The sequence below is a fragment of the Pteropus alecto genome, unplaced genomic scaffold, assembly GCF_000325575.1.
Source record: "Pteropus alecto unplaced genomic scaffold, ASM32557v1 scaffold134, whole genome shotgun sequence".
Classification (NCBI taxonomy): Eukaryota; Metazoa; Chordata; class Mammalia; order Chiroptera; family Pteropodidae; genus Pteropus; species Pteropus alecto.
In genome coordinates this window covers 11,061,439-11,085,884 of record NW_006436283.1, presented here as the reverse complement: position 1 = coordinate 11,085,884, position 24,446 = coordinate 11,061,439, and the positions used below count along the sequence as shown (strand labels likewise).

The following is a 24,446-nucleotide window of genomic DNA, read 5'->3' as shown; positions in this document are numbered from 1 at the left end:
TGCACCAGTTGGTGCTGAAAACACTTCAGGCCTATGTAGCAGAGGCTACTTCTGCCATCTTCCTCGCTTTCTCTCACAGGCTGCCTGGCACCCAGGAGGCTGTCTTCGCGCGGGACTTCATCTGATTTTCTGAGAATAGAATGCTGGGTGTGTGTGGGGAGAGGTGGGCAGGTCCAGTGCTGGCAGGGCGATGTGCTTGGGATGTCGCAGCCCCCCAGGGAGGCTTGGCCTAGGCAAGCCTACATCTTTAACCTGCGGGCCCCGGGCCCAGCTGCAGCAAACAGCTCCTCTGAAGCTAACCACACCCAGCAGTGCTGGGGAGCGGGACGCTGGCACCCTCGTCGGCTCTCCCCAGGGCCTCGGTCTCCCCGAGCGTGGGCCTATCAGCCAAGCAACTCGTTTGGGACACCCAGCACGTCACGGCGGTGCTGAGCAAAGCTGCATCCTCTGAGTTAATGATTCCGAGTCCGAAAGGGAGCGAGGACATCCATAGAAAGGCCCCGCACCCCCACGGGGCGTATCGTTCCTCCAGCTGCCCACCCAGCACCCGGCTTCCCCTCCGCACACAGGGGAAGCAGAGGATTCTCGATACTCACGCAGGAGATACTCCGAGCTGTCGTGGTCGTAATCGTTGTCCTCTGGGAAGTGATTGATCCGGAAGCAGTGCCCTTTATAGATCCCTGGAGGGAACAAGCGGAAAAGAACGTTGTTACCGTTCTCAGCGCTCACGCGCCCATTCATTCCGGGCCTGGTGACTGCACGTGTGCCGGGCTCTGTGCAGGTCCTGGGCACGGAGAGAAGAGGCAGGCTCAGGCGTCCCCGGTCGGTGAGGGGGGCGGGGTAGGCATATGCAAAGGGAACAACAAACAGCACAGTGGCTAAGTGCCCCAAAGCTGACCCCACCATTTATGGTCCACGTCTGATTTTATCACCCATGAGCGAAAGGACACCCCATCAATAACTCTGCAGGGACAAGGGGCCTCAAGCAGAACTGTCCTGGGCAGGCAGGAAGCGCAATCCTGGAAACCGCAGAGCCGTACCTTAAACCCTGACAAAGAACTTGCCACTGGGCAGAGGGGACCTTCTAGGCAGAGAAGGGAGCCGTGGAAAGACGGCAGGAGGGTCAGAGCGTGGTGAATCTGGGGAGCGGTCAGGAGTCCAGTGACACTGGAGCTCTGAAGGACCAGTGTAGGGGGAGGGGCTGGGGCTGAAGAGGGGCTGGAGGCCGTATCAGGGGAGCTATGGGTCAGGGGTGTCAGGAGGGAACTTGCCCCCAGGAGTCTGTCTGTGTCTTTCCCTCTCCCTCAAATGCTGTCACACTGCGCGCCCCCTAAGGTGCCCACAGTGGGCAACCTGACTCCAGCCCTTCGCTCAGCATGATGGAAGGAAGAGGACCTGGAGCAAGAGACATTCCTGAGAGGCCGAGGCAGCTCCCGCCTGGTTTCCCCTCCCTGCTCTGAGAGGTGGCCCTCCCCGGAGGGAGGCAGGACACTCTGGTTAGTGTCATAACTAACTACAAGAGGACAGGCCGGTCTTCCCTTCCAGAAATTTCCGTCCAACTCTCCCAGTGCCTGCTCCCCTGCAGTCTGGGAATGCCCAGCACAGAACTGGACACAGGCAGAGGGGCGGTGCCCTGCCCTGCCAGCCGAGGCCCTCACATCCAGGTCAGCGTCCCTGATCAAGCAAGGAGCTCACCTTGACGGCTCCGCACAGCCAGGCCGGGACTGCTTCCAACTGGGGCTGATTCTTGTGCTGCAGCTGCCGCCGCCAAGTGTCCTGCTGGCCCCCGCAGCCCAGACTGACCTCACGCCGAGTTGGAAGCAGGGCCTGCGCCAGCCCAGGGCTCATCTCTAGGCGCTTCCCGTTGGGAGTGGTCTCTGACAAGCTGGGAGCACGCCGGTCTTCCAGCCGCTTACCAGTTAGCGGGCTCACTGGCTGCCTGCCCAAGCTCCCCCCTTCTTCTGCTTCCTAAGCTGCTGCCTCCAGAGAAATGGGGTCTGGGTAAGGACCCCTGCTTCCTCCTGAAGGCTCATGGGCCTTGAGGACCACTGGTGGGTGGGCTGAGCTCGGTCAAGGACAGATGAGGGTCTCAGAGGTTGATGCTTTGAGTGCTAGATGCTTCGACATTGTTCCCTGTGCCAGGTCAAGCACGAACAACTGTTACCCGCCTCAGTCTCCTCATCTGTGGAACAGGGATAACCACAGGCCTTATCTCCTAAGGCTCGCAGGAGACTCGCACGATAATAAGTAAGAAGCACTTAGGTGGTCCTTGGCCCACGGCGATGGCTCAGGGCAGGGTTTGCTGCTTTCCGACGCAGAAATCACCTGCTCCTTGCTCTGTGGGACCTTTCCTCTTTTGCGAGTGGTCGAGTTGGTGGAAAATCATAAGTGTTTGTGTTCAAGGGGGAAGCACGCCAGGGCAGGCTGGGGTCAGGATGGCCGGGGGCGGGGGGACATGGAGGCCGGAGTGGGCCACGCTCTCCCCTCCTCCCCGGATCCCACACGCCAGATACAGAACAAGCGTTTTCCAGGCTGGGGTGCACTTGGTAGAGCTTTCTGCCATTCCTCCCCGTCCCCCACACATTTTCGGGGCTACTTTATGAACCTAGACACAATCGCCAAGTCACACATGCTTGTTGCAACATGTCGAACAGTAAGAGGTTGAAAAGTAAATAATCTCTCTTCAGACACGTTTTCCAGGGTCAACAGTCTGTTGTGAATCTTCTCACATCTTCCTATTTTTAAAAAAAATGAAACTTTTTACTTGGAGATAATTGCAGATTCACACACTGTTGTAGATCAGTACCGTTACCCGGCGTCCCCATCCTCATCACATTGCAGCCAGATACTGACATGGCTACAGTCAAGACACAGAGCATCTCCACCCCCCAGGAGGACCCTCTGTGGCCTTTTATCCTCACACCACCTCCTCCCGCCCCCAGCCCCTCCTCGACCTATGGCAACCGCTAGGATGTTCTCCATTTGTACAGTTTTGTCATTTCGAGCATGTTCTATAAATGGAATCCCGCAGCTGGCAACCTTTGAGATCCGCTCTTTTCACTCAGCATAATTCCCCTGAGATTCATCCAAGTCGTTTATGGATCAACAGGTTGTTCCTTTTAACTGCAGAGCGCTCTTCCACGGCATGGCTGTACCACAGTTGGTGACATCTGGATTGTTTCCAGCTGTTACACCTGTGGTTTCCAGCTATTCCTAATAACGCCGTTAGAATCATTCATGAGCAGAGTTTTGGGTAAACTTAAGTTTTCGTTTGTCTGAGATAAATGCCCAGGAGTGCAACTGCTGGGTCATATGACAGTTGCATGTTTAGTTTTAAAAGGGACTGACAAACTGGTTTTGAGGAGGGCATTAATCCCTATTTTTAAGATGGAATTATATAATACACTTTACCCCGTCACCTGCTTTTTTTCACTTAATAATATGTACAAACATCTCTCCAGGGCAATACCTTTAGATTTGACTTTTTAAAAATCTTGTTTATTTTTAAATAAAAAATAATCAGTGAATAACTAATCCAAAAGTTGCCGAAAATCTCACAAGGAAAAAAATAGCATAGATACTAGAGAAATAAAGTTTGCTCCAACACTGATAACGCTAAAAGAAAAATGTTCTTTGGCAAAAATGAGAAAGCCATATATTTATCTGTTCAGTCTGAAAATAAAACTCAGGTTTTGAAATATTAGCTCGCATAGAGACATGTTTGTTCCAAGTACTCCTGCAATATATTTTGCTAACCTCCACTTCACATTGAGGAGGCTGTTTTATATTTGACAGAAATTGAAAATAGAAATTACTGTCCAAAATAATAACTCATTGTTAACACATTCTTTTTAGTGGCTGCGTAGCTGTCCACAGTTATCGTTCATCAATTCGACTGTATCATTGAAATAAACATACCCTTTCTATGCATATGCTACATATGCATACTATGGGTCTCCCCACAAAGAATTATGCTCCAAGATACACTGACTACACGCACTGTGCAGTGACTCCTCCACTAGTGGACTCCTTTCCTTCCCTGTCTTCTCTCCCTTCTTCCTTCTGCACTGAGATCATCTGCACAGACTAAAAGAATGGGTATTGTTGTAGGCTGAATTGTGTCCAACCCAAAAGGTATGTTAAAGTCTTGGTACCTGAGAATGTGACCTTGCTCAGAAACAGGGTGTTGAAGATATCATTCAAGTTTTAAGATGAAGTCACATTGAACTAGGGTGGGCCCGGAATCTAATCATTGGTTTTCTTATAATATGCAGACAGACACGGGGGAGAAGGCCATGTGAAGACAGGCAGAGATCAGAGTGATGTGTCTCCAAGCTGAGGGGTTCCCAGGAGAGCTGGCAACCACCAAGAGCTAGGAAGAGGCAAGGAAGGATGCCACCCAGTCTCAGAAGGAGTACGGCCCTCCTGATACCTTGATTTTGGGTGTCTGGCCTCCTGCACTGCGAGACAATCGATTTCCGTTGTCCTAAACCCCTCCGCTTTGTGGTGATTTGCTGTGGCAGCTCTAGGAAAGGAAAGCAGGTGTGTCGCTGGTGGCTGTGTGAGAGGAAGTACATCCTGCCTCTTCGTTGGGGCCCAGCCCTGCAGCAGGTGAACGCGGCCCCCCTCACAGCCACGTTAGGCCTTCCTGCTTCTCTGTCAGCTACAAAGCCCGTGGGCGGCATCTAAGAGGCCATGTTTACTGAGCATCTGCAAAAGCATCGTCTTGTTGAGTGCGCTACAAGGAAACTCATGCAGTCTCTCAGGATTAGGTCTCCAAAGCGACTTCGCCAGTCGACCGAATCCTCTAGCCAGTACCCCCCGATTGGGAACTGCCAGGGATGGGGGCCTCGCCACCTCCCACAGCATTCCATTTTTCAAACAGCTTTTAAGTTCCTGAAAGGACGCCTGCCTCCACAAAACTTCATCCTCGGGTGGTATTTATAATCCCTTTTGGGGGAAAAAAAAAATTCTTTCAATCATGTGTCAACCTTTCAAATCATGGAAGAGAGAAATCGTGTCTAATGGGATGGAAGCACAAACTATTTTTTCCAGCTGTCCAGGATTTGTGGGTGAGGAGAAGAGGTGACTTACAAGCTGCCAACAGTTGGGACCAGATGCCTTCTCTGGCCAGACCTTATTAAGAGGCTGGAAGCCTGACCTCACCCCCCCAACCTGACCCCCACCCCCAGTCTAGAGAAGTGGTACACGGAGAGTAAAAGAGGTTGCTCCCTGCCTGTACAGTCAAGAATTTGGAAACGTCACCTAAATGAATGTCAAACATTTTTAGTTCCTCTAGCCATTTCTCTTTTGATGGTATCAAGACCCTTCTCCAGCCTGGCTCCGTCCTCTGGGTCAGCTCCCAACTCTCCCAGAAGTTCAGCACCCACCATCAAGACCACCGTTCTGGGCTGGGACTGACCAGCCCAGAACCCGGCGGCACCGTCTCCTCCTCTTCTCTGGACCCCGTGCTTCTGTTAATGGGACCCGGTGTTTTTGCCGACTTGGTCTCCCAGGACTTTTTCACAAGGGCTGCCTCACCTCTCCCAACCTGTTTTTTGTTGAGTGGAGTGTTTGGTCCTTGGGACTTTACATTTATCCCTGTCCAATTTAATTTTGTTAGCATTGGCCTGAGGCATTGAATGGGGAGAAAATTAATGGCCGATGCGAGAAGTACAAGAGAAAGCCATTTCCAGTCCACTCTGCGCGTGTTCTCTCTCGGCGAACGGGCCGCCTGCCGTGTTACATGTATATTAAGTGATCTTTAGGGCGGTTAATTCTGAGATCCTGGCCCGGCCACGCTGCGGGAATACGGAGGCACTCGGAGTCTGAGGTCGCTGGCCTGTGTGCTCAGAGACTCGGTGGCCAGGAAACCACTGGTGTGAAGAGGCTTCATCAGTCACGTGGTCCCAGGCGTGTTATTTCTTCATCCACAAAACTCGGGAACTGGGTCAGAGGGAGCCCCGCCTGTCCTAAGATTCTAGGACTGTTTCGCAGAGAAAAGGTGTAGGAGTGTGCCCACGTATTAAGATAGCCATTCAGCCGCATAATCCGTGAACCACTTTGGTTAAAGGTATTTCTATAGGCAGAGGAAGCATCAGGAAAGAAATATCCTAAAATGTCTGCAGTGTATTATTTCTGGGTGGTAGGGTTGGGAGTGAATTGAAATGTTCTCCTTCCCATTTCTTTTCTGTATTTTCTGAGTTTTCTACGGTGTCCGGAAATGAACCGATAAGGCTTATTAAAAGAAAGAACAGGAACCGAACCTCTGATTCGAAGTGAAGATGTGCTGGTGCGTTCGAAATGGCCACAGGTCCACGGTGGGAGCGGGTGAGTGAGGCGGGAATTGGTGTGTCGGCTGCATTTTAGCCTCTAGTGCACGAGTGATCTCGTTGTCCTCTCTCTGGGCTGTGAAGGGCACGCCCTGATCTATAGCTAGGATGACCGGCCCGCAGCTCTCAGGGTACTGGGACGCAGGACTTCCGGTGCTAAAACCAGGAAAGCCCCTTGCGGACCAGGATGAGTTGGTCACCCTACGAGTCATTTCAGGGGCGCCAGCGTCTGACCTAAGCCTCCACGATGGGCCACCTCAGAGGTCTGTCGACTAAGGGAATCCTGGAGAAAAGAATGTGAGAGGGTGACTCAATAATAATGGTGACAATTCACATAATCCTTTACCGTTTGCGAAGCGTTTTCATAAGCGCTGGTTCATTTGACTCTCATCAACACGAACAGCTGCAGCGGACACCTACTGACAGTGTATGGACACCCTTCGTGCCACCTCATGCTTCTCTGCCACCTGTTACTCCACCCATTCATTGATGCAGCAGCTGGCTCCATGCTCCACGCACATGTCACCTGCTGATGCCTCCATTCAGCGGCACCAAAAGCAAGAAAGAGTTCTTGCTTTTTGCCCATGTAACTGGATAGGTTGCCCAGGGGAATGGCACTGTGTGTGCACATGTAGAACTATTTTCTGAGTTTCTTTTCTGTATTTTCTGAGATTTCTACGATGTCCGGAAATGAACCAATAAGGCTTATTAAAAGAAAAAACAGGAACCGAACCTCTGATTCGAAGTGAAGATGTGCTGGTGCACTCGTGCACTAGAGGCTAAAATGCAGCCGACACACCAATTCCCGCTTCCTCCCTGGAAGCTTGAGGGGTTTGCCCTCCCCCGCCCCCCCAGGTAACCTAGAGGATGGGAGCCGGTGGATAAATGTTCCCACCTCCATCCTTAGGCCCATTCTACCTGCTTCCGGGGGGTAGGTTCTAGGAGGACTGAGCCAAAGGATGATCATCAACTCAGGGACGCCCTTGCACTGGCTCTGCCTCTGTCTCGGCTTCACTGTCCCCAGGCCCTCCCCGGGGCCACTCTTTAGGATGGCCACCCAAGATACACTACCTGCGTGCAACCCCCAGCTCGGGCTAGGATGACAGCTATTGTGCTGAGCACGTTCGATGCATCAGCCCATTTCGTCTTTTTTAATAATGCTCCTTTGAAGATGGAAGAAAGAGGCTTAGAGATGTTGAAAGAAGTGCTTTCACAAGCCCCACGGCAGAGGCCCAGCTCTGAACTGGTAGGCATTCTCCCTTCCGCCGTAAAGGAAAGTCTTCTTTGCTTCATTTTTAAAAAGAGGCTCAAGGGACACCCGACGTGCACGTGGCAGAGCGGCGGCCCCTGGAATCCAGCTTCTTGACATCCCATTGTGTTCTCTGAATGTAGGAAGGGGATCTAAGGCAGTTAGGAAGGCCTCTGGTCTTCCTCCCCAAGACAAACCAGGACGTGAAGCCAGACAGCAACCCAGAGCACTGGGTTCAAGAAAACAGCTTCCTGACGGTGAAGCAGGAGGCGATGGCGCCTCCAGGCCTTGGAAAAGGCAGCTTTGGATTGGCAGAGCTGTTGGGAGGAGGAGGCCTGGCGAGGCCCCTTTCAGCTCAAGGACAGGCTCAATGTGAATGCACAGAACCGGGAGCCAGTCGAAGAGGGTGCCGAGTGGTGCTTTTCTGCACCGTCCTTTCCCTGACAATACCTGCGCTGAGCACACACTGCTGTGCCAAGCACGCGCCCGGCGCTGGGGCCCAGGTCTGAGTTAGGCATCGTCCTAAGCTCTTGTTCTGGGAGGTGAGGGTGGACTACACGAGGGCCAAACCTTCCACCAGCTTTGTTCGAATCATCTTACATGTTGGGAAATCGTCAAACAACATTTATTTTTCCAAATAGCTCTCAGTTTGAACTTTATAATAATTTGAAGTGGCCGCCTCCTACCGTGAATCAGGTCATTGTATGCTGGTCACTGCCAACGTCCAAGGACCCAATGAACCAAGTCCTTATCTCAGAGTGGGGCAGGTGGGAAGAGCGCCCTGTCCTGGTGCCAGTCACCTCCTGGCAGAGCTTCTCTTCCAGCGTTTTCCCAGGGCTGCTTATCTGTGAGCCCGGCCCCCTTCCCTAGGCCGAACCTCCCCCAGGAAGGGCGGGAGCAGCCTAGCAGGCCTGGAGGGCTCTGTTTCCAGAAAGGACCCAAGACTTGGTAGAGGAGGTGGAGAACCGAGGGGTGGCAGCGTTTGGGCCAGGATCGTAGGTGAGGGGGTGGGGAAGAGTGTTATCCTCACAATACGAATAATAGCAGGGATTTACTCAGCGTCTATTGTGTGCCAGGCGCCATTCTTGAGCAACTGGAGTTTATGAACTCACTTCATCTTCACACTAACACTATGAAGTAGGTAGGATTTGTGACTAGGGTTCCTAGGCAGGATTTGAAGCCAGGCCACCAGGCTCCAGACTATGTGCCCTTACCTCTCACATTCTGGAGGCAGAACACAGTGTGCCATCAAGGCTACAAGTAGTTCTGATCGGCTGAAGCGTGATGGGGAGGTGTGGGTGCCCAATACTCTTTATTGGTAGGAAAACTTCTTTTCCCAGACTCTTGGGCTCAGGGCACTGGCTGATATTTGAGGCTGGATAGCCTTTCACTGGAGGTGGAGATGCTCAAGCAGAGAGCTGGCAGTCCAGGGTCCCACACCTGTCAGGACAGCGAGTGGTCAGGGAGGGGCGGGGGTGAGCGGAGGAGCAGGGTTTCTGAGAGGTGCCGGTGTGAACGGAGGGGACGCCACCATGTAAGCGAAGGACACACGGGGGCCAAGCACCCAGGTAGGCCGGCCTTGTGCTTTAGACTCGGATAGCGTTGAGTAGGGAGAAGCACTGGGGTGCAGAGGCCGAGGAGGCTGGGCTGGGCTGGGGGGTCTCGCGTGGTAGCCTGACATGGGACTTGACTGTACAGTCTCCCTGGGGGTGACTTAGGGTTAGAAGGCCCTGGTCAGGCAGCAGCCACTTCTGAAGGGAGCTGCACGGGAGGAGGGCGGCAAGGAGGTATGAAAAGAAGAAGAAACGCAGTACAGGCCCCGGCAAGCAGCGTGCTCCATTTGGGGGAGACCTCAGTCCTTGCCTATTAGATGTGCCTGCAGAGGATGGACCGGAGGTCAGGATGGAGGCGGCTGAGCCCAGACCATTCAGTGCAGAGAGGCGGGGTTCACTTGTTTCTAGGGCTCCTGTAACAAAGAACCACAACCTGGGTGGCTTAACAACGTCTCACATGTCTGGAGGCCAAGTCCAAGATCAAGGTGTGGGCGGAGTTAGTCCCTTCCAAGAGTTCTGAGGGAGAGTCCGTTCCGGGCCTCTGGTGGTTTGCCGGCAGTCGCCGGTGTTCCTTGGCTTGTGGAAGCATCGCCTTGATTTCTGCCTTTGCCTTCACGCGCCGTTCTCTCTCTGCGCGTGTCCATCTCCACATTTCCCCCTTTCATAAGGACACTGGTCATCCTGGGTCCACTCTGGTGTCCCCATTTTAGTTCGATTATCTCTCGTATCCCAAATAAGGTCCGTCTGAGGTTATGGAGGTGAAGACTTCAAAATAAGAATCGGAGGGGACACGATTTAGTTCATAACACAGCAGATGTTCCGTCAGGCATCCAGGCCGCTGCGCCACGCTGCCATCGACAAACCCAGGCTCCGCGCTTTCCCACCCACTGAGCTCTTTGCCCTGCCCCGCTTCCTTCTCCCCATCATCCCCACTCCTAATTCTTCCACTTCCATGCCCGTCTCCAGAAGATCCTCCTAATAGCTATGATTTCCCAATTGGCACCCCCTGGAGTCCTCCCACGGCTGGCCTGTCTCCAGCTCCTTGAGGCAGGCTGTCGGGCAGAGACTGCAGCGTGGAGAGGCAGCGTGGGCGGGGCCGGACTTTCCTGGGGGACCCCTCGCTCCCTGGCTTGTCACTGGCTCTCCGTGCGACCCCGTTAAGCCATGATGAATGACCTTCAGTTCCTTGACCCGATTTACATTTATCGTGTACCTACTAAGTGCTCAATGCCGGGGACTCAGATGCAGCAGACTATCGGCTCAATCGAAGCTCATGTCCCCTTCCTACTGGGCACATGGCTGCACTGTATTTCTCAGCTTCCTTGGCAGTTAGATGTGGCCAGGTGACAGAGTTGTCAAATGACGTCGGAGCAGAAGTGATGTGTGCCCTTCCTGGACACTTCTCCAAGGGGGTGTGTTCCCTCCAGCTCCACAGCCTCCCCCACCAGCCACAGGGAGTGACTGAGCCAGAAAGGGCCCGGCCCGAAGGCCATTGTGCGGAAAAGCCACCACTAAGAGGACCGCCCAGTCTGAACTGTTACGTGGGCAGTTAAGTCCACTTGTCCTTTGTTTAAGACGTTATACATTTTGGTGTATTTCTATTACTGCGGTAATAATAATACAAGAAAGGAACACAACAGATGTGGTCTCTGCCATTCCAGAGCTTTCTGGTTAGAGTCATTCGGTGGCGACTGAGAAGTCTGAGGCGGGGTGTCCAGAGCGTCAGAGCCGCCCCCCCCCCCGACCCCCGAGGGACCTGGCCCAGGCTGCCAGTCAGCCGTCAGCACAGCATCTCCTCACTTGGAAAATGGGGAAATACTGTTCTGATCTTTCAGAGTTAAAGTGAGGCCCAGGGAGACCCATGCTGGTCAAAGCATTTGAGACGGATAAATCCTGATAATGTGGTGAGGGTGCGAATGTGGTTTTTAACTCCTTCGGACCCTTCTGACGAACTGTTTTCTGACCGGAGTTTGGGGAGGAGCCCTCTGTGTCCTCTCTGTGGCCGCGTGCTGGGGATTCAGAGCCTGGGCCGTGATGACACCTACCCCGGTGCCGGACAAGTTTCGCACAGGCTCTTTTCTTAGTCACTGAGATGCCTCGTTGTTTCTGTGGTATCTATCGGCTTTTGACATGGTCCATCCACTCGGCCCTTTTTTCTTTGACTCGAGCGTTCGTTTATTGACGCCTGGCCCCCTGTGGGAGTCCAAAGACGTGAGTCCGTGTAGCCTAGTTGGGGAGGTGAGGGCACACGTCACCTTCGGACAAGACAGCAGGGGCATGTGCTACATGGGACCAGGGACATGGCAGGTTCCCGCAGTTTCAGAGGATTAGGGATAAGTGCTGGATGGGGCATCTGGGACCGCTCCCAAGGAGCTGAGGAGTAAGTAGTGTTTGACCTGTGGGGTCCAGCCAGAGGAAAAGCCCCGGGCCAGGTAGGGGTGTGGGGGAGGGGGAACTGAGGTTGCAAAGGAGTAGGTGGGGGCTACGGTCTCTACAGAGGTGGCCTGGATTGCCCTGCAGTGGAACTGGGTTCAATGCCACCGGCTCCAAGGTGCCACTGTGAGCTTTCCTTAAACTGAAAAGTCCCCTCATGACCAATGTCGGGAGCTCTAGTCCCTCTCTGCTTTGTGTGTCTGGGATTCTATTCCCAGCCTGGTGGGGTGCCATTTGACCTGTTAGGTTTGTAGGCCCCATCCTGGGGCCCCTTGGGCATCTTATTTTAGTCCCAGAGGAGCCCAGCCGCCTGGGAGATTGCAGGCTGCGCTCCCCCAGGATTAACAAGCTGTCCCTTCATCGTTCCCCTCACACTGGAGCTCCTTGTGAGGAGGGACACGTTTAAACCTTGGCTCAGAGCTGGCAGCTTCCTGCAGCTGTCAGAGGGGCCATGGCAGCCTCAGTACCCGCCGTTGCCAGGAGTGCAGGGCAGGGAGGTCCGTGGGGTCCTGGGCCTCAGCCTGCCTCACCCCTCGCTCCCTGTCAGTCAGAGGAGAGAGCTATCTTGAGGAGGGTTGGGCCTCAACTTGCAACGTTTCAGACCTAAAAAGGAAAAATGACTCCTCCCTCCGCTCTAGTCTGTAACCAGGCAGTGGGCAGGGAGCTCCATCTCCAAGACACCACCTATCTCCACCCAGTGGGGTGTCCCCTGGAATGGGACGGCCCTGGAGTGAGGCCGGTGGAGGATGTGGGGGGAGAAGACACTCTTGTCATCAGCAGGGGCTGTTTCAGTGGGACTGGGCTCTGGTCTACTGTTCGACAGGGGACTGGGGTCTGTTTAGAATCGGTTCTGTTTCAAGCCCCCTCTTTAGATTCTTAGAGAAAACTCTATTTCTATCCCCAAATGCTGTCTCTATAAACCTAAACCCTGGAGATCCATTAATCTGGTAAACCAAGGCATTGCTCTAGGTCTGGACTCTAAGGATCTTGTGCTTGGACAGCTGGGCAGTGACACACAGGGACAGATGGAGGAGGGCGGCCCTCTGCCTGGTGCCAAGCTGCTCCTGAGGCTCTGATGCACCTCTCCAGTGTACCGGTGGGAATGGGTATGGGTCCCTCACACAGAGCACGCCCTGCTCCCTGCCAGGGATCCTAGCATACATCTGGCCCGAGATGGCCCAATCAGATGCTCGCTCAGCAGTTTGGATTTGGGGTCAGAAACAGGAGATCCGGGGGCTGAGGGACGTCAGGGAGTTCGCAAGTGGGGTATTCTCAATGGTCCGGGATGCCGGCCACAAAGCTCCTGGTTCTCCCCTTCCTCAGTCTTGGCTGTTAAACTCCTTCAACCCTTTGGGACCCTCCAATAAAGTCCTCTTTGGGGATCAAGCCAGAAGAAGTTGGTTTCTGTGCCCGCAGCCAGGAGCATCTTAATCCCCAACCAGCCACACCTTCTTCAGGGGAAAGAGATTCCAACCCAGGTCTGTGGGCTCCAAAGCCCAGGCCTTCCTTCCTTCCTTAGAGCAGGTCTGCAATGCTTTTACAAGGTCCAAAAAACTGGGTGCAGGCTCCCAAGAGACCACAGAACCCAGGGGAGAGGAAGGACATTGTATCCGGCGACAAGAATGCTGAATGCCAGTTCCCGTGCCACCACGTGGAGGCTGTGAGACCTGTGAATTTCAGCCTCTTGCGGTCTCAGTCGCCCGAGAAAACAATTGGCAGGCCGGTCATTAATCGTAGAGCATCTCTGTTTCCCAGCGGACAAAGTGGGGACATTCATGGATCTCACACAGTTCCATTGAGGAATGAAGAAATGAGACCGCGTGTGGCCAGCACGGAGACGGTTCCCCACAGAGACGGTTCGCCCCCATCCCAGTAAGAAAAAGCTTTCTTACCTGCCGATGGCCAACGCGCCACGCCCTTGAACCCAGTCTCCTCCTACGTAAGTGCTGTCATTTCAAGAAACGCCTGCTGCGAAGACCTCACAGATGGTTCTTGGGCCTTAGAAGCCCCTCTCCTCACAGGCCAGCCCCTGTCCACCCTACCCTGGCCCTTGGCTAGAGGGAGGACCCTGGCCTCACGCTCTCACCGCCCGCCATCCCTCATCTCACCCGGCAAGTTCTTCGAGCACCCACAGCGCCAGCCTGACGCCTCCTCCAACCCTTTGTTCCAGTGCAGCCGGGATTTTCCAGGCTTCCTGCCGAGCTTCGTAATTGAGTGGAGCCGAGGAGAGTTCCCCAACCAATAGCTTGTTTTCTCTCCCGACACAGGAAAATGGGTGTTCAATTATTGTCTTGTGATTTTTCTCTTTGCATCTGCCTGATAACTGCTGCTTGCATGAAATCTCAGTACCAAGACTCAGGGTTGTTTTCTTGTTTTTCTTTGTTTCTTTTCTTCTTTTAATGAGCAGCGAATATGAAGCTCCAAAGGGCAAAACGGCTCTCTACAGAGAGCGGCTCTTCCGTAGATTTGCCCTGCACATCTCTGGGAAGTTATGCTCCAAGAGCCTTAGAGTTTTAATTGAAGGGTCTGGGTGAGGGAAGGAGAATCGTGGTGTCGAATCATAGAATTCTAGAAGGGACTCTTGGGACCATCTACTTCATCCCCTTTACGTATTAAGAACCCGTGGCCCAGAGCGCCACATTAAAATTTCCTTCCCCGAACTGGAAAGCCACATGCAAAAGAATGAAACTAGACTGTGGTCCATCACCCCACACCAAAATTAAATCAAAATGGACTAAGAACCTGAATATGAGACATTAAACAATAACATGCATAGAAGAAAACATAGGAATGAAACTCAAGGACCTTGGACTTAAAGACGGTTTTATGAATCTGACCTCAAAGGCAAGGAAAGTAAAAGCAAAAATAAATGAATGGGACTACATCAAACTAAAAAGCTTCTGCTCAGCAAAAGAAACCGTCAACAAGGTAGAGAAACGACCATCCGAATGGGAAAATATATTTGCAAGCAATGCCTCCGATAAGGGCCTAATACCCCAAATATACAAAGAACTCATATGACTCAATAACAACAACAAAAAAAACGATCCAATCAAAAAATGGGTAGAGGACCTGAAGAGACACTTCTCCCCAGAGGACACACAAATGGCCAACAAACATGAAAAGATGCTCAACATCGGTAGCAATTAGAGAAATACAAATCAAAACCACAATGAGATACCATCTCACACCTGTTAGAATGGCTATCATCAACAGGACAAGTAACAACAAATGCTGGAGAGGATGTGGAGCAAAAGGAACCCTCATACACTGCTGGTGAGACTGCAAATTGGTACAGTCACTATGGAAAACAGTATGGAGGTTCCTCAAAAAATAAGAATTGATCTACCATATGATCCGGCAATCCCTCTACTGGATATTTACCCCAAAGGCTTAAAAATCATATCCATAAAGATATCTGCACATCGATGTTCATAGCAGCATTATTCACAGTGGCCAGGACATGGAAGCAACCCAAGTGTCCTACGATAGATGATTGGCTAAAGGAGCTGTGGTACATATGTACAATGGAATATTACTCAGCCATAAGAAGAGATGAAATACTGCTATTTATGACAACATGGACAATCATGCTAAGCAAAATAGGCCAGACAGAAAAAGTTGAAAATCACATGATATCACTTATATGTAGGGTATAAACCTAAAAGCAACAAAGGAACAGGACAAACGGAGACTCATGAACATGGACGATAGACTAGTGGTTACCAGAGGGTAGGGGGTGGGAGAGGATGGGGGAGGTAGATGGGGTTAAGAAGGTCAAATACAGGGGGGTAGGGAGAGGGTGAAGTGGGTAAAGGGGATCAAATATATGGTAGCTGAAGGAAACTGACTTTGGGTGGTAAACACAATAGAATATACAGATGTTAAATTATAATGTACACCTGAAAATTATATAATTGTATTAACCAATGTTACCCCACTTAATTAAAAAAAGGAAAATTCTCCTCCCTTGCTGGAACCGCAATGCTTCCAGGTTGCTTGGTGAGGAGTCACCAAGTTGTGGGCTCAGATGGGATCCCAGAGCACCTGGGCCGATCAGCCACACCTAGTGCCGTGTCCCATTGTCCCCCACCCCCAGAGCCCCCGCCATCCTGCCTGTGCCCAGTCCGCTGTCTGGCAGCTTTCCTGGGAGACCTTCACAATTTTGGGGCCACACACCTTCCATTCTCTTTGGGGCCACAGAGAGCACATCAATTCCTTTCCCTGCCAGTGCTGGCAGAGCAGCTGCGTATTCACAGACATCCAGCCCTCCTCAATTCAAGTCAGAATCACATCCCGAGGGCCTGCCATGTGCCAGGCACTGGGCTCAGGCGGGGAGCAAGCCAGAACCTCTCGACTTTGAGTTGGCACTGAGGGGAGGTAGGGACCCTGTGGCAGGCTCAGGGAAGCCACCCCAGGAACTGACTGACAGAAGAGCTGAGCCCTGAAGGATGTGGAGGAATTGGCAAGGTGAAGACAGGTGGACTTCCAGGTGGAGGGAGCGGCATTGCCGAGGCCCAGAGGCGACAGGTCGGAAGGCGGGGACACATCTGAGGAGGTGAAAGAGGTCCATCATACGGCGGGAGGAAGGGCAGGAGGAGGAGATGGAAGGTAGTAGGGCCTCAAAGCTACAGAGTGTTGAACAGTAATCAGACAGGAGCAGATTTGCTTTTTAGAAGGTCTGTCCCTCTGCAAGGGGTGGTGGTGGTGGTGGTAGGGGAGGACAGGGTGGAGGCAGGGAGGCCAGTCAGAATGCAGGCTCTGGGACGAAAACCTCCCTCGAGGTTACCTACCGATATGGGGCCGAGCAAAGCCAATCTGTGCCCCATCCCCGTCCATCTTCAGACTAACCACCCTTCCCCCTGGAAAGCGGCCCTGGCTTAGGGACACCCGCTCCCTCTCAAAGTGGCCTTCCCGGGGCTGCTGCACTCACATCCTCCTGTGTCCAGACTCATAGCCTGGGGGACTTGGTCTCGAGCCCCCATTTGTTCTCCCTTGCCCTTCTCAGTCTGTCCCAGAAGCCACGCCCACCCCCGAGTAGCTGCCGATGGCTCAGGGTTCCAGGGCGGGTGGCCAGTGGACTGTCATCTCCAGGCCCTTCAATTCCTAGACTAGCTAACTCGGCCTCAGCTCCCTCCAGGAGGTTTGGAGCTAAGGCCGGGGGCTTTGTTTGTATGAAAAAGAAAAAAGTAAATAAAATGCAAAAGCCAGCTTTCCTCCCTCCACAGGCACAGCAGGGCCCACGAGTGAGGTGTTGGTGGACTGGGACCCAGTGGTGACAGGCTGGCTGCGAGCAGACGACGATGGAGGAACCCCCGGGAACAGAGCAGAACAATTGTCACTGTGAGTCAAGCAGGCCGTTTATGGGGAGGATAAAAGTTAATGGGAAGCCGTGCTCCAGCTCCTTGCCATTAAGCAAGAGAAATGCCAGTGGAAGACACAGCAAGAGAGAAGGGGCGGGGCCTGCTGCAAGATCCCGCTCGCTGAGGGCCCGGGCTAAGGCTGGACAGAAGCCGGCTGCACACAGGTGGTGGGGAGCCCCATTCATCACCTGATTAGGAAGCAATCAGTATCTGGACGTAACTAACTTCATCTCTCCGGGGGCTTCTTCATCCATTACCCACCTCCTTCCCAGGCCAGCTTGGGAAGCGGGAGGGGCCCTCTTGCTAATTCATCTAAATAAAGTCATGCTCTCAGAAGGTGGCCCAGCCAGACAGCCTGAACTTGGAGCCTCCTCGGTCCTAATAGTTTACAGTTGCCTTGGCTCCTCGCCAGTCTCTGGAGATGCGCAAGGGATACGGACTGAAGTCTGGGGGTGGGGGGGGCCCTGGGGTCAAGCAGCCGCTCCCATGCTAACTACCTCTATTACCACAATAACCACCACCACTACCACCAGCAGCTAGCACTCAGGGAGGACCTCGCTGTTCCAAGGCTTAACTCGTTAAGTCCTCTTTATAACTCTCTCATGTGGGTGCTTCTGTTATCATCGACCCCATTTAATTTAATTTTTATTATTATTTGTTTAAATTAAGTTTATTGGGGTAACATTGGTTAATACAATTAACAACCCCATTTTATAGGTGAGAAATGGAGGCCCCAAGAGGTTAAGTGACTTGCCTAGAGCTGCCCAGGTCATAAGTGTAGAGCTGGGATTAGGACTCAGGTGGTCATCCTTCAGAGCCTGAGTGCTTAAGCCAGTTGGCTCTGCCACCATCACACACTGTGCACAATACATACGGGCACCAGCCGGCCTTGAGAGGGCGGAGGGAGGCCCGGCCCCTATGATAGAATGTTCCGTGAACTCCCCAGAGCATCTCAGAAGCGGCTCTCTCTCACCAGCATCTGTATCACACTGGGCACCCAAGTGGACCAAGGTGATGAGGGTGTCTCCATGGAAATGTGTGCTCAGTTGAGAAGGCAGAGCCTGGTGGGGTGAGGGAGAAACATGTATAGACTGCCCGCAAATGAAATGGACCTGGAAACGGAGCCTGAGGCAGGGGCGGGGCTGGACGGGTCAGCCCAGGAGTGTGCTGAGGCCCCAGGCCTGGCCCTGGGTAGCTCAACCATGTGCTGCTGCTGGAAAGGAACTGTGCTTAGGGGGTGTGGGAGTGGGGGACACTCAAGGCAGCGGATGCACGAGTCCTAAAGGACGGGAACCAGCAGTGGACAATCCCAGGCTCAGGAATGCACATGTCAAAGAGAGCCTGGGGACTTCACTCTTGGGGAGTCCCAGCTCAGGGGGCCTGGAATTCTCAGCATAGATCGATATCTCCCCCCAGTGACTCTCTATCAAGAACTGCCTCGAAGGGTCCTGCAGCCTGACATTTTAAAGGAAATAGCTTGTCATCCTGGACCTTTGCGGTTCTCAAAGATTACTTTTCTGGCTTCTGTGGCCTTTCTCTTGCGTGCGCTCCTAATTTCTCTCTTACTGTCCTTCTCGATCTCTTCTCGGAGTGTCTAGACTTTCTCTTCTGCCTTCACTTCCTGTCTTCACACTCCCCCAGGTGACCAGCACCCTCTGCAGCTCCCATCCCCAGTCCACAGCTTCTGCGACTTCCAACCCAGCATCCAGCTGCCCGGTGGACACTCCTACCTGATGTCCGGCAGGGACCAGACGTGGCTGTCCACACTACGCGATCGTCCTGGCCTCGGGGACCCTCCGCCTCCTCCCCTTGTCTTACCGCCCCCACCCTCTGGGGAGCGGGTCTTCACCGGAAGGCTTCTCATCTACCCCCTCTTCTGCACCCTGCTGAGAGTTCGCCCTTCAGCTGGTCTTGCACTTTTATCTCCTAAAGATGCCTCATCACTGCGTCCTTCAAAATCACCTGCCTGGATGACCACAGCACCGGCATTAACGTTCGGCTCCTGCAAGGCGAAGCTGGGGCGTGCCGGCCATCATGGGCTGGTTCCTGTCGACTCGAGTGTGGTGGCTGGCGCCTTCCTCCAACACTGAAATATGCAGGGCGCCTCGTCCGTGCCATGCTCTTCTGAGTCGTGTGCTGGTTCCAGCTCTCTCCCTTGTCTGAAGTTTTCCTCCCCTTTTTTACCTTGTGAACTCCCAGAAGTCATCGGGGCGGGCACCGCCCCTTCCAAGAAGCTGCTAGACCTGCCTTTCGAGTGCACATAATGCTCTGTGCGCACCCCGATCATTGCAACTTCCTGCATTATATTCAAATCATGTCTCCCCCGCTGAGCCAGAGGGCCAGCTCCGTGACTTATTTATCTTTGAGTCTCTGCTTAATTCATGCTGGTTGAACTGCACTGAACTCCTTTCTGCAACTGGGGACTTCTGTGGGGCTGGGAGCATGGGGGGCACAGCTCTCTCCTGGCCTTGTTTCCGTGTCCCCAGGGGAAAGGTAGAAAGAACATCCACCCTGTACTCCCATCATTCTTGTCCACTTGCAGGTGAAATACCCCAGAAATGCCACCAGGATGACCAGTAACCAAGCTGAAAGATACCGGTGGGACATGCAATGCCACTCTGGGCACAAGATGCCAGCATCACACGTTGCTTGTCATCAACCCTCTAAGTTAAGAAACCACTTCCGAAAACGTGAGCCGATTGTAATATAATAACGTGACTGTTCTAGAAGCAAATGCACGGGCTGCGCTCTGAGAACCATAGCTGGGGACCCAGCGCGACGGCTGTCAGACAAACTCCATTTTAATCAGCTCTAAACCCAAAGTGAAAACCACCACCGCGTAAACAGGCCAAACTGGTAGCCGCAAGGAAAAAAGGAAAAACCCAGGAGTCTGTCTAGATCCCATTTTCAACTGCACACGCATTATCGAACAGTCCTACGGTCTTGATGTTTCAGAAGAAATGCTGGCCCACATGGAGAAGATGCTGCGAACAGAGGCGTGGACCCCGTGAGGCCCGAGCCGCCGGTCCCGCCCTCCAAAGCTCCCCCTTTCCCCAGCTGGGACAGAAAAGCCTGTGCCTCCCCGGGGCCCGTGAGAAGCGACTGCCTAGTCCAGGCAGAGCTTTCATTATTCAGAAGCCATTTTCCTCCCAGTTGAGATCTGGACCCAGACACGGGAGCAGCACGTCCTTCAGTTCCCTGGCAGAGCCTCTGCCTGTCTGTGGACAGAAGCCCGGGACGCCCATTCCTGACGTTCAAGTAACAGCTGGAAAATGAAGCTTGTCCAGGTGCTGTGACCCAGGTCAGCGGCGCGAGCCGTGGCCAGGAGCCAGCACCGCGTCCGTGGAGGCCTGCATATTCCACATCTAATGCCTTTGAGTTATGGGCTTTATACCTTTAGATACCGGAATTAACTTGATTTGAAATTGGCCCTGGGGGACATTCGTTAAAGAGAAATAGAGATATTAGATTTTCTGCAAGGCGGCCCTCTCCACCTACATTCACAAGGCCGTCAGGCGGTAAACTGTATATCACTGCCATGACTCCCCCACTCCTCACCCCCCACCCCGGAAATATCCCTCCTTCGCTCACCGTCTGCCCATGGTCAGCCTCCGAGAAGGAAGGAGAATTGAGAACTGACTTCGTGCAGACTCCATGCCATGCCGCCATAATGTCGATTGCCGAATCCTTCCAATAACCCTGGAGGTGAGTATCGATGTCCCCATTTCATGGAGGAGGAAATGGAGGCTGCAGGAAGTGAGGTAGGGAGCAAATGGACAGAGCCAGGGTTTGAATTATCTTGTTCCAAAGTACATGCTTTTTACTTATGTGATACCCAGTTCAGTGGTCACCAAGACCGGGCCACTTGGGGGCCACTTTGGCAGTCAGCTGAGCCTGTTTCGGGTTGTTGATACTTGACAAGTCGCTTAAGTCCTCTGAGCCTCGTTTTCCTGCTCCGAAAGCCAGGATGATCGCAGGACCGCCTCCGAGGGCGAGGATTATGTAAAGCAGGCGGGGCCCTCGGCACAGTGCCCGATGTGCCTTTTCCATGCATGTCTGTCCTTAGAGGAGAGGCACTTTGTAACTTGAGCCCCAATATAAAATGCTTTTGTCCTTGAATGACGGGGTGTGCCAACCTGTCTGTGCACGGACGGGCATGTGCGTGAGCCGATACATGGCAGCTCCAGCTGATGGTGATGGCGGGGAGGTGGACAGACAATCATGTGCACCCATCATAGGGCCCAGCCCAGTCCTGATGGGGGTAAGAAGCTGCCTTTTGCCCCCAAATGCATGAGCTAGGCTCTGAGCAGGCGAGCACTGTGGGGTATGACCCGCAGGCAGGAGCGGCATGGAGCATCTTCCAGCGGCAGATGACAAGCTTCTGGAAGCCAGGAGCCTTGCCTGCCCAGCCTCTCAGAATCTACATTTCCAGCTGGGCGCTAATTCACAGGGCTGCTGCCAACGCTCATTAATAAATGATGGAAAACCTCTCAGCAAATGTCGAGCCCCCACTGCGGGCCTCAGGCCCACGCGAACAAGCCAGGCAGCCCTGGGTTGTAAGGCCAGGTGGGTGGCCTGCGGAGCACCATATTGCGGGCACGAGATCTCTTACAGCCAGTCCACGCCTGGGCGGGTGGGCCGGGCTGGATGCTGACACGTGGGAATGCTGGACGCAGGCGTGGGCATTCCCTCTGGGATAGTCCCTCCAGAGACTCCAGTGGCCAGGTCGGAGGTCTCTGTATTTGCTGACGGGGATCATGGCTGCTGGCTGGGGTCTGAAAAGTTAATCTGATCAGCATGTTTTCTAACTGTCTGCGGAGCTGGAGAATAGAGAAAGGGAAAGAAACACACGATCCTTGCTGGGGGGCCCCTACCTGTCCTGGGGTGAGGTGAGGTTACAGGACCAACAGGCTGGCTTCTGCCAGGAGGGAGCCCCAACTCCACCCCTAGACATAGTCTCTGTTTCAAGTGCCAGAAGCCCACTGTCCCTGTCCCCACATAATTGGATTTAGGAAGACGTGCTGGAGGAAATTGGGCTACTTACAGAGGTGTGCACTGACATTCTGGGCCCTCAACCTTTCCTAAAGGAGGAAGCCCCCCCCAGACAGGGACCCCCACCTCCCTGAGAAGTCTTGCTTGGGTGATGCTTATATGGGTGGTCCGACCAGGGACAGATCCAGATTTTGCTAGGCCTTGAAGTTGTGCAATTAGACAGGCCCTGTTAAAGAAAAAGAATACCCAATCGTGGATACACAATTAGACCCCGGGCCTAGGAAGGGCCTGGGCGGATGCTGGGGGGCGGGGCGGGGCTCTAAAGCACATAGTAAGTCCACTTCGGGGCTACCCCAGACCAGGATCCAGGGCTCCAGGGCTGATCTCATCTGTGGAAAGAAAGTCTAACACCAGAGCCGCCTCTCACTTTGCTACTTCTCAGAAAGCCCCCACCACACTGGAGGGCTCTACATCAGGCTTGGGGAGCTTTGAGAAGCCTCAGAGGGACACACACAGGTGGTTTCTATCTGACACTCTCCCCAGCCACCTATGGCAGGGGTGGGTTCCTTTCGCACAGCTGAGAGGACTTTATTATTTGACATATGCCCTGTGCCTGGGAGAATCAGTCTTCAGTTGAATGAATGAGTGAATGAATGAATGAGGTCAAGGCTTCATGGGGAAGGCCACCTCTGAGGTGAGTCTTAAAGGATGGGTGGAGTTGAGTGTCAGACGGCTCCCTCTGGAAAGGTCCCCTGGCATGCTAGCAGGGTGGTGGCAGGTGAGCCTGGATCATAGAGCGGAAGGAGAGTGGACCTTCAACTTGGCACTCCCTTTGAAGTGGTGTAGGAAGCTCAGCCTGCAGACTTGAGCTTTCACGCTTCTGATTTCTGGTTGCTTCAACATCGGGCCAGACGTTGTCCTGAACATACAGGGCCCTTGATTGGCAAGATGACCTCCTGATTGTTCAGTCACCCGAGAGTCACCCACGTGCAGTTGGGAGTTGTCAGGTCATACCCAGGGTTAATAGCCAGAGGCTGCTCAGGACGGTCCAAGTCCCTGTCTGGGTAGGAAAACCCTGGTCTGTACGAGACTCTCCTGAAGGTCAAAACAGAGAACACACTAACGGTGCCAGATGGACCAATAAGTGATGACACGGGAGGAAAAGGCATTTGCCACTGACCTGCACATCCCTACTTGACTCAGTGCCAGGAGGGGAGGGCGCCCCTCCTCCTTCTGGGGTCTGGCCTCCTGGAAGACGAGAACTGTGTGTACTTCAGGGAGGAAGTCCTCTTAGAAGTATTTGTTTGTTTGAGCATCTTGTTTCATCTTCGCCTGTCATCAGGCAAAGCTGCAGTGATTCTTACCATTTGGGAGTAGGGCAAGGGGCAGGGGGTGCCTGCCCGAGATCAGGCTGAGACCAGCCGGGCCTTGTGGCTCCAGGGCTAGGCATCTTCCACATGCACCACCCATCCCCGTGTTTCCCTTGTGAAGGAAATACGCTTGCAAAGCGGAGGGAGGGAGCTGCCATTTAATGAGCTCCTAGCAACTGCCAGTGCTTGATGGTTTGACTGATCTAATCCTCATAACAGCCCTTGAGTCTGGTACCATTGCCTCTCTTTTATAAATGAGACTCCGATTTAAAGGATGTAGAAGGAAATTCTCTGAGCCCACACCAGAAGTCACAGACGGAGCCAGGACTCCAAGTCAAATTCGTCTTGGTCTCAAAGTCAAGTTCATCTGAACTTGGTAGTCAGAATCCTAAGGTAGTCCCCCAAATCCCCTGCTCCTGGTGTGATCCCTTGAGTGTGGGTGGCACCTATGAATATAATGATTAGGTTAGTTACATAAGACTTCATTGACAGGCTGGAGGGGGAGAAGTCATAGAGACCTTCCTGCTGGCCTGGAAGAAAGCATATTATCATGTTGTGAACTGCTAATCGGGCCACATGGCAAGGAATTGTGGTTGTCCCAAGGAGATGAGAGGCCCCTGGATGATGGCTAGCAAGAGAATGGGGCCTCAGTCATACAGCCACAAGGAAACCAACTCTGGCACCAACCAATGAGCTTGGAAGAGAACACCAAACTCCAGAAAGAATGCTATGCTGTCTCAATGATGCCTTGACCACAACCTTGGGAGACCTGGGCAAAAGATCCAGCTAAGCTGGCCCAGACTCCCAACCCAAAGGAACTGTTTAATAATAAATCTATGTTGTTTAAAGTCGCTAAGCTTGTGGTAACTCGTTAAGAAACACAGAAGATTAATTTTTTCTCATCCAGACAAGTCCATTTTGCTTTCAGTAGCTCAGTCCAGCCTTGAAAATAGCCAGTGACCCAGAAAGAAATAAACATATTCACGTTGCCTTAGGAAAACGATTTTATCTCTCTGAGACTCAGTCTCCTCAAGTGTAAATGGTGATAATCACGGTGCCTACATCCTACAGTCGAGAAGGTTAAATGAGAGGGGCATATTCGTTCTCAGCCTACATTGCGAGTTCTCAACACACAGATGCTAACAACATCAAAT

At 53.0% G+C, this 24,446-nt stretch overlaps 1 protein-coding gene across 1 annotated transcript in view; it reads right to left on the bottom strand.

Annotated features, from left to right (window-relative positions):
• Positions 1–24,446, bottom strand: part of CACNG4 (calcium voltage-gated channel auxiliary subunit gamma 4) — a gene marked incomplete at its 5' end in the record, with an annotated part of 57,172 nt that overhangs the window by 9,962 nt on the left and 22,764 nt on the right. Inside the window, one exon of the mRNA XM_006912422.2 lies at positions 597–680. Within this exon, the coding sequence (XP_006912484.2) occupies positions 597–680 (84 nt within the window). The remainder of the gene's footprint in view (positions 1–596; positions 681–24,446) is intronic.